This window comes from Pan troglodytes, chromosome 3 (assembly GCF_028858775.2).
Source record: "Pan troglodytes isolate AG18354 chromosome 3, NHGRI_mPanTro3-v2.0_pri, whole genome shotgun sequence".
NCBI lineage: Eukaryota > Metazoa > Chordata > Mammalia > Primates > Hominidae > Pan > Pan troglodytes.
In genome coordinates this window covers 20,927,626-20,937,500 of record NC_072401.2, presented here as the reverse complement: position 1 = coordinate 20,937,500, position 9,875 = coordinate 20,927,626, and the positions used below count along the sequence as shown (strand labels likewise).

The window sequence follows — 9,875 nt, the reverse complement described above, 5'->3', positions numbered from 1 at the left end:
TGACAAGGGAAAACATCTGTCTTACTTTTGCTACTGAAAAAAAAAAAAAAGGCATTGGATCCAACCATGGAGAATTCTGAATATAAGTTAATTCTTGAAAAAGTGCCTGCCCTGTTTATTACTAGCTAAGAAATATTAAATTCCTGACAGTTAATCTCAGCATACAGGGGCTTTTCTCCCCTACATTCCAAACTAATGTAAAAGCTAAGAAAAACATTTATGTCCTAGGATTCATAGTCTATCAAAAACCATCATTTTTAGAAGCAAATATAGTTTTTTAAAATTTAGAGAGATATTGATATTATGATTGTCACTGAGATCTTAAATCTGATATGCATCCTTAGAAATAAAGGCACTTAAAAATGCTTATAATTGAAACACCAGACTAAAGATTTATCAAAGGAAAATACAGAAATGCACTTTCATTTTTTTAAAGGATGCTATAAATACATTCTTTCATGAGGATATGAATGAAAGTGTAAGAAATACATTCACACAAAGGGAAAGACATAATTTTGTCATTCTCATGCTTTTGGTATTTAATGCAAAGGGTGATCTTAAAACTCTGGAAAAAGCTGTAGCTCTAGGCTACAGGTGTCTCTAAGAAGAAAATATTATCTACTATTTCCAGAAAATAATAGTCCATATTCTCATAGCACTTCTAGTAATCTTGAAAACGGAACATGGCAGAACTGGCCCAACAATAAAACTAACAGTTTTATTTCTAATAAACACCAACAGCAACTGAAAACATAGTTACTGAAGTAAGCTGATAGAAAAAGTGGGGAAAAAACACAAATATCTGTGAATCAAATCACTTCATAGGTTTCAAAAGATTAATCACAAGGATTAAAGAATGAATTTAATGATGGCTTGTTTCCAGACATCTTCTAAATGAGCATCTCGTCAAACAGCTTGTGAAAACAATTGACAACTTACTGTTACAAGGTCTCCTACACAAGCATAAATATACACAGGGTTTTCACCATTTCTTTCTGACACTTTATTTAATATAAACTTGACTTTGAAAATAGATAATGACTTAAAACACTATAAATTTAAAAATAGATACTTACAAATTTTTTATGTCAACTGCCCCACGGAAAGCTTTCCTTGGGATTGCCTGAATTTGGTTTTCACTGAGATCACTAAAAACAACAACAACAAAAAGATCACGTTAGAAAATATTATTTAAAGATTATTTTAATCCAAATGTTTGAGAAGTTATAGGACACCAGAAAGAAAAAAGAAAACCCTAAAAGGATCATAATTAAATCCATAGCATTATATGCAGTTTCTAATATAAATATTTTATATTTCTAATATAAATTAAAAAGTTGGAATAATGGCTTCTTGAAGTATGCTTCTAGATCTTTAATTTCATGAGAAACTATAAAATATGGTATTCGTAAATTTAAGAGTCACTGTATCTGTGTAACAAAAACATTTCTTTAAAGAATAGTAAAGTGTTCATAATTCAGTTTCAGGGGATTCTGAGGTTTTAGTAGTTTATATTTCTCCAACACCCCTGGCATAACTTATAAAGTATATAGGAAAGCAGCCTACTTAATTTCCCAGAGTAGAGTGGGTAAAAACTGATAAAACCTGGACAGTATGATTAAGTTTTCATAGCACTTCTAGTAATCTTGAAAATGGAACATGGCAGAACCGGCCCAACAATAAAACGAACAGTTTATGCATCAAATATTAATAGCAGGTTGATATAAAACCTTCTTTAAATAATTCTATTATAATCATAAAATAGACTGTCTATATTTGCATTTTAATTTAATTGAGAAATACATTTTAATCACTGAACAAAGCACTCTGAGCTGGAAACAGCAGTTTGTAAAAATCGCTCATCTCATGAAATGGATCATTATTTTTCCTTCAGAGAATTCCAATGCCAATTCTATGAGTTCACATAGTATTATTAGCCTTAACGAGAAGAATATAAATATACGTGCAAGAAATATCAATGAAAGCAGAAAATTCTCATCTAGTTTTAAGTAATATTACCACATAGTAGAGTTGAAATAGCAAATAAAATATATTATTAAAGCAACAATGATGGTATTAAAATTATCTTTAAAATTCTAGGATAACTGATGCTCACAAAGAAATACGAAGCTACTAACCACAGGTGCATATCAGATGAAAACAGAGCCATTTTCCAATATGAGAAGGCATATTGGACAGACTCATCCACATCCTCTCCCCCACTGCTGCTTATGATCTGAGTTTCTTGTTCATACATTTGTGGCTATGCAATAGAGAGAGAGAGAACTGGCAGATACACAGATTTAGTGTGTGGTCTTGACCTTATTAGCACCAAGTTTTAAGCAACGAAGAATTGCATTTATATCTCAATATCCTCAATGTTTTTTTGCTAAGCAATTCGTAAAAAAAAAATAAATACTAGTCTATTTAAAGAGTAAAGGTCTGTAGCACAACAAATTATTTCAAACAATAAATTTCCAAAATGTGCTTATGTAGGAGTTAAGGCAGCCTTCCACTTCCTTAGTGATGTAGTGTGTTACCGCTTTCAATAGTTTCAGTATATCCCTAAGAGTATTAATCCTTCATTTCCTAAAAAATTGCTTATTTCTCCAGTTTGCCATTGATTTAGACTGACTTCCTTCCTTTGCTTAATTACATCAAGTTAATAATATTTAGCAATATATATTTAAAAGCCTCGATGACAGAAACAGTGTTCAGAGAAGGCTACAGAACAAAGAGAAAGCAAAGAGAGATAGGAGACAAAAAAATAAGAAAGTAATAAGAAATGAGGAGGAAAACTTTGCATTCAAGAAAATTTGAATCTGTTTACAATGCCTCCTGAAAACCATTTAGTAGTGTTTCTACTATTCTGTCTTCACCAATTCCATGTTTTCTAATCGCTTATAATTTTCCACTTCAAAGACAAAAAAAATGCCTCAAAGAGTGTGTAGATGAATAAAAACAGCAGAGGTGTTTGCTCCAGACTTTACCTGCTCCTAGGCTCTGCAGCCTTCCCCTTCCCAACAGCTGAGGCTATGTCATTCCCCACCTATAACCTCAGTTCTGCTCAGTCCCTAGGAACAGTTTTGTCTTAAAGTCATGGAAGTAGAGTGGGCTGGGCGGAAAGTCAGGGAGATGATTTTAGGTGGTTTGTAGAAAAAATTGTGAAATGCACAGTCAGAATGCCGTTCCTTTTAAATTTGATTTTAGTCCTTCAAATTACCTTGACAGAATCCTAGGGCATCAAATAGCTAAATCCTGATAATAGAAATTTTTTTGTTTGCAAAAGTGTTAGAGTGTCTTGCTCAGAGCCTCCTTATTCTCTTAAGGCTAATGGTTTATGTGTGGTTGTCCCCTGAGTAGATGGCTCCACAGGCCACACTATGGGGTCTCAGCTCTGATGCCAAGGATTAATTGTGGATCCCAGACTCCTTCAGTTAAGTGGGCCATGTGCACCCACAACAGGAGGAAGAAACTAACAAATTTTTAGTACCTACTACATGCAATAGTTGCTTTTTAAGCAGAAATTATTCCCTTACTTAAACTCTTATTTCCTTTATTCCTCATAACCACCTTGTAAAATAGATACTGTTTCTTGGTTTTAAAGGAAAGGAAACTGAGTTTCAGAGATGTTTGGTGTTCATGCTAAACAATGAGACAAATTGTTAAAATACATATGTGGTAAACATAGGTAAATATTTAGCCAAGATTTAGGGATTTCTAAAGATGATTCCAGGAGCTACTTAATCTCAGTATGTCCTTCCTATAGTCTGAAATTTAGAAGGCTTTTCCCTAACTCATCCTAGCCTCCGACTTAATTGTTATTTGCAAAATGATGCATTAGACTATGTTTGAACAATGATCTATATTTTCTATATATAGTCAACTGAAGGTTAGCAGTTATTGCAATCCAACATACTGTTATTTAATATCTACTCTATGTTGCAAGGGCTACTGAGTTGGGTAAGGCCAATTTCCTGTCTTTAAGAATTTTCAAATCGAGTAAAGAAGATGAGGCGAATAGCCAAACAGAAGGATGAATAAAGTGAATTAAAAAAATATTGACAGTCAAAAAAAGCAAGAAAGCACTTGGAATAAGAAAAAAAAAGATTATGTGAATATGTCAACATATAAAAGCGGATGGGGCAGGGGAGGAATGGCAAAAATCAGGGAATGGAGGTGGAAACACACTGCATTTTTTATGCCAGTAGTTTGTGGTCTGGTTTCCTAAGAGGGTACAACATATGCAGTGGAATAACAGGAGAAGGGGTGGAAAGGACAAATCAATGGTGCGCTGAGTGAGACATTACTGACAGCAGTGTATTGTTCTGTGAACTGTGTGGAATGAACAAAATGTGTCAGAACTACTGAGTCAGTGGGATGGAGCTGCCGAGGGAGGAGTCTGTAATTATATCACCAGGTAATAGAGTGTAACAGTGTGTTTCAGAGGAAGAAAATGGCTTGATTGGAGTTGATTTTTTGGAAGATTAATCTGGAAATTGAGTTTCAGATTTTTTCATACCAACTGGGGAATGCATCCTTATTTCAGCAGACAATGATTTGGAGAGGAAGGTGATAGTCGGGAGGAGGACACGGGTTCTTCCTTAGATTAACTAAACTGGCAATGGAATTTAGGACAGATACATGGGGTCAAAGGTTCAAATTTATTTTATTGAATTTGGAAGACTAGATAAAGACTTACATGACAGCGGGGAAAAGACAGTGAGAACCTAAAGCAACCATCAACCATCAATTCATTGCTTCCTTACTCTGGCACAGTGCATGAGGCATGTCCACACTATAAACAGAAAAAATAGAGAAGACTAACAGTGATATTAGGGATGCATGAAGAACCAAAACTTAGAAGCAGACTGCAAGTAAAGATGGATTAGGTAAGGGACAGAGAGGTCACAGGGGTCACTTTGAAGTTAGATGAGAGGACCATTAACGAAGTTGGGAAATCAAAAGAGCAATTTGGAGTGCTAATTACGATTATGGTTTTGAAATTTTTTTTTTTTTTTGAGACAAAGTCTTGCCCTGTCTCCCAGGCTGGAGTGCAGTGACGCCATCTCGGCTCACTGCAAGCTCCACCTCCTGGGTTCAGGACATTCTCCTTCCTCAGCCTCCCGAGTACAGGCGCCCGCCACCACGCCCGGCTAATTTTTTTTTGTATTTTTAGTACAGATGGGGTTTCTCCTTGTTAGCCAGGATGGTCTCGATCTCCTGACCTTGTGATCCACCCGCCTCGGCCTCCCAAAGTGCTAGGATTACAGGCGTGAGCCACCGTGCCCGGCCTTGAAAATTTTTTAAATCTAGTTGGAGAGATGTGAGATATACATATATATATATATATATACACACACACACACACACATATGGATATACGCACACACACACATATATATATATATATCACAGTTTGAGGTCAATGAAGATAGTTTATGGTAAGTAAATTATGAGTGGTATCTGAGAAAGATAATCAAGGAGACAGATCAAAGAAGGAACAGTCATTGGAGGCTTGGTTGACCCAGGCCACCTTCCAAACAAAATGAGATCTTATGTGAAACTTGCTTAAAACTGATTAAGCTTGGTAATTCTCAGCCTTCAACGCTGGGGAAAGAGGTGGGAGGTGGTGGGTGGCAGGAATTGAAGGAGGGAGGCAGTTTGTCAGAGCAATTGAGAACACTGACTTCAGGGCCAGATTATCTGAGATTAAATTCTAGCTCTACCATTTATTAGTCATGGGACCTTGGGTCACAGTGCTTACCATCACTGTGCTTGAGTTGCTTCATCTATAAAGTGAAACAATAATAGTTTATATTTCATAGGATTGTTAGGTGGATTCAATGAGTTCATACTTTTAAAATGTTCAAAAATGACTTGGCACATAGTAGGGACTACAGAGGTGATGGTTTCATACATGTTATAATTATTCTACTTGGAGACTCTTTTATGTGCTCCTGAGTATACCTGCTAAATTCCCCAAAGATCATTGTAGTCGATGTGAGACTTTCTGACGGGAGTGTACTGTTCTATGACCTGTGTGGAATGAGCAAAATGAGTCAGAACTACTGAGTCAGTGGGATGGAGGAGTTTGTAATTATATCACTAGGTAATAGAGTGTAAAAACGTGTTTCAGAGGAAGGAAATAGCTTGATTGGGGTTGATTTTTAGGAAGATTAATCTGGAAATTGAGTTTCAGAGCAGGCAGGGAAAATGGGCAGAGAGCTGTTATCAGTGTGTCAGAGAGTCAGTGGGTCACCAGTGAAGTAGGCAATGTTTTTAGAGAACACTACGTAATAAAGTTAGGAGTTAGCATCTGGTGCAAATGTAAAATCTTCAATGGAAGTTAACATGGGGTCATCTCAGGGAGAACTTACAGCCATTCAAGTTTGCTGAATAAGCAAACAACAATGGAAAAACTGTTTGGAAAACAGGAGCATGCTAACAATGCACAGGATTTTGGGGAGTTAGGATTGAAGACAAGAAAACTAGGTTAGTTTTGTTAAGAGGATACTGCAAATGCTCAGGCATGACACTACGGAATTTTCCAAAGAAATTAAAAATATTGAGCACCTTAAACTTGAAAACCTGGTTTATTCATTTTTTTTTATTATACTTTAAGGTTTAGGGTACATGTGCACATTGTACGGGTTAGTTACATACGTATACATGTGCCATGCTGGTGCGCTGCACCCACCAACTCGTCATCTAGCATTAGATATATCTCCCAATGCTATCCCTCCCCCCTCCCCCCACCCCACCACAGTCCCCAGAGTGTGATATTCCCCTTCCTGTGTCCATGTCATCTCATTGTTCAATTCCCACCTATGAGTGAGAATATGCGGTGTTTGGTTTTTTGTTCTTGTGATAGTTTACTGAGAATGATGTTTTCCAATTTCATCCATGTCCCTACAAAGGACATGAACTCATCATTTTTTATGGCTGCATAGTATTCCATGGTGTATATGTGCCACATTTTCTTAATCCAGTCTATCATTGTTGGACATTTGGGTTGGTTCCAAGTCTTTGCTATTGTGAATAATGCCACAATAAACATACGTGTGCATGTGTCTTTATAGCAGCAAGATTTATATTCCTTTGGGTATATACCCAGTAATGGGATGGCTGGGTCAAATGGTATTTCTAGTTCTAGATCCCTGAGGAATCGCCACACTGACTTCCACAATGGTTGAACTAGTTTACTGGAAAGGCTTCCCCATTCTGAAGCTCATCCCAAAGAAAAGATACGAAGAACAGTGAATGTAAGCATCTTCAAATAGGAAAGGTGTTAATTTCCGGTATTTGACCGATCGGAAAGATACAGGCCTCCCAGAGCCAAGTCTGAGAAGTGTCTTACTGGCCAGTCAAGAAACCATGTAGATTACCATTTTAGACCCTCCCCCTTCTACTATATCCAATTCATTCCCAAAACCACCCCAGCAGTGTCCCCAGTCAAGTCCCTTTCTCCATTCTCCACTGCAATGGTCACTGGTAGAAACCTCATCAACACTCTTCATGGATAACTGAGACTCCAAACTGATTTCCCTGCTTTGACTTATGATTCCTTCCAAGGCATCTCCCACACTGGTACCAGAACTCTATTTCCAAATTTGAGTTTATATCAAAACACATCTTCCTGAAGTCTTCTCATCTCAGTTAAGGATACACCATCCATATACTGACATTCAGACCAAAAACTCTGGAGTTCTCACTGACATATCACAATCTTCTACAATCTGCGTCCAAACCACTAGCAAATCCTCTCAGCTCTGTTTTCAAAATATATCCAGAATATGACCTACCTGCACGTCTAGTCCCCTGATTGCACCTACCATCTCATCTTGTCTGAGTTACCTAATAGTCTCCCAACCATTTCTCTGCTTCTGCCCTTGCCTTCTTAGAGCCATATCTTGTCACATTTCTCATGAAAACTACAGATATCTTGCCTCATTACAAAGGAAAGCTCAAAGTGTCATAAAGGTTTACAAATTCCCCCCAAAATCTGATCAGCACACCCTTTTTGACCTTATGTATTTTTACCCTTTCTTTCACTCTCTCTATTTTAGCCACATTGGCCTCCTTAGGGTTACCTGCAAACTCTCATTCTCTTACTTCAGGATCTTCCTTGATAACTGCTGTCCCTCTATTCCCACCTCATTCCTTCACTCATGAATTTCATGCTCTTAATTCACCTTTTATATGATCTTCCATATTGTTCAGCTTTTGCACATTCTCTTTTTGCCTCAAGCACCTACTTCCTATCACCATGAGATAGAGAGTTAAACATTGTTCAAGACGCAGACCAACTCCTCAGCTGAGCCTAGTGCTAAAATCTCCATAACCTATCAACTATGTGATGCTGTGCAAAGTACTAAGCCTCTCTCTCCATTTGCTTATCTGTAAGATGAACTCATATTAAATATATCTTAGAATTGTTTTACCTAGTTACAAATAAGGTTTGTATTAACAATATAAATTAGTGTTTACATTATTAGATAATAAAATTATTGCAGAATTATTTTCATTATCGGGGAGTCCCTTGTTCCCTCTTTTGAACTCTTAAGGTGACTTGTGCTGTTATTCAGTAAAATTCTGTAATTTGACATTTTTAGGTTCCACATACAAGTGAGATCATGTGGAATTTGTCTTTCTGTACCTGGCTTATTTCACTTAACATGATGTCCTCCAGGTTCTAAAAAAGTTGATCTCATAGAAGTAGAGGTTAAAATGGTGCCTACCTGATCTCATAGAAGTAGAGGGTAAAATGGTGCCTACCAGCGGCTGGGGCAGTTAAGGTGAAGCAGGTTGGGGAGACGTTGGTCAAATAATAGCTATTTACAATTACATAGGAGGAATAAGTTCCAGAGATCTATTGTACAGCAGGATGACTATAGTTAATGACAATATGTCATATTTCTGACAAACGCTAAGAGAGTAGATTAGGTTCTCAGTATAGAAATGATGACTATGTGAGGAATTGACTTGTTAATCAGCTCACTTAAACATTCCACAATGTATATATACTTCAAAACATCATGTTTGCAATGAATATCTACAAATTTGTTAATTTTTAAAATAAATAAATTTGAAAAAATAGTTTTAATTGAATTCTTTTCCTAAATAACTTTCTCTCCTGTTAGACAATATGATAAACAAAGGCAGGGATGTTAACTCATCTTATTTCTGCAGAATTACTGGCATGTGGTACACCATCGCCAAATGTTTGCGCAAGGGAGGCAGGGAAAGAAAAAGAAAAAATATTTATGGCCAGGTGCAGTGGCTCATACCTGTAATCTCAGCACTTTGGGAGGCTGAGGTGGGTGGATCACCTGAGGTCAGGAGTTCGAGACCAGCCTGGCCAACATGGTGAAAACTCGTCTCTACTAAAAATACAAAAATTAGCCGGTCATGGTGGCAAGTACTGGTAATCTCAGCTACTTGGGAGGCTGAGGCAGGAGAATCGCTTGAAACCGGGAGGCGGAGGTTGCAGTGAGCCGAAATTGTGCCACTGCACCCCAGCCTGGGTGACAGAGCAAGATTCCCATCTCAAAAAAAAAAAAAAAAAAAATTACCAAACATGGCAATTTGCAAGATGTAAGGCAAGGGACACTCCTGTTAAGTAGAAGTCTGTGGTTTGAAGCCTGATAAGTAACAAAATCTGGCATTATAGACATAACCAGGGGAAATTAGAAAAGAAAACTGGACTTCTGAGAGGACTTTTAAACATAATGGTATCAAGGCAACACAGGAGAGGAGAATGGCAATGTTTTATAAAATGTTGGAGATAAGAGACTACAGCTCAATAAACGGATCAGAGACAGAAACACAGATTAAAGTCTTTGTATCATGGTGGGAACTGAACTACATGCTGC

General features: G+C 37.1%; 1 protein-coding gene across 2 annotated transcripts in view; it reads right to left on the bottom strand.

Annotated features, from left to right (window-relative positions):
* Nucleotides 1-9,875, bottom strand: part of SLIT2 (slit guidance ligand 2) — a 369,313-nt gene that overhangs the window by 151,980 nt on the left and 207,458 nt on the right. For both annotated transcript variants that reach the window (XM_001163449.6, XM_001163334.8), the window contains exon 5: nt 1,077-1,148. In XM_001163449.6, the coding sequence (XP_001163449.2) occupies nt 1,077-1,148 (72 nt within the window). The remainder of the gene's footprint in view (nt 1-1,076; nt 1,149-9,875) is intronic.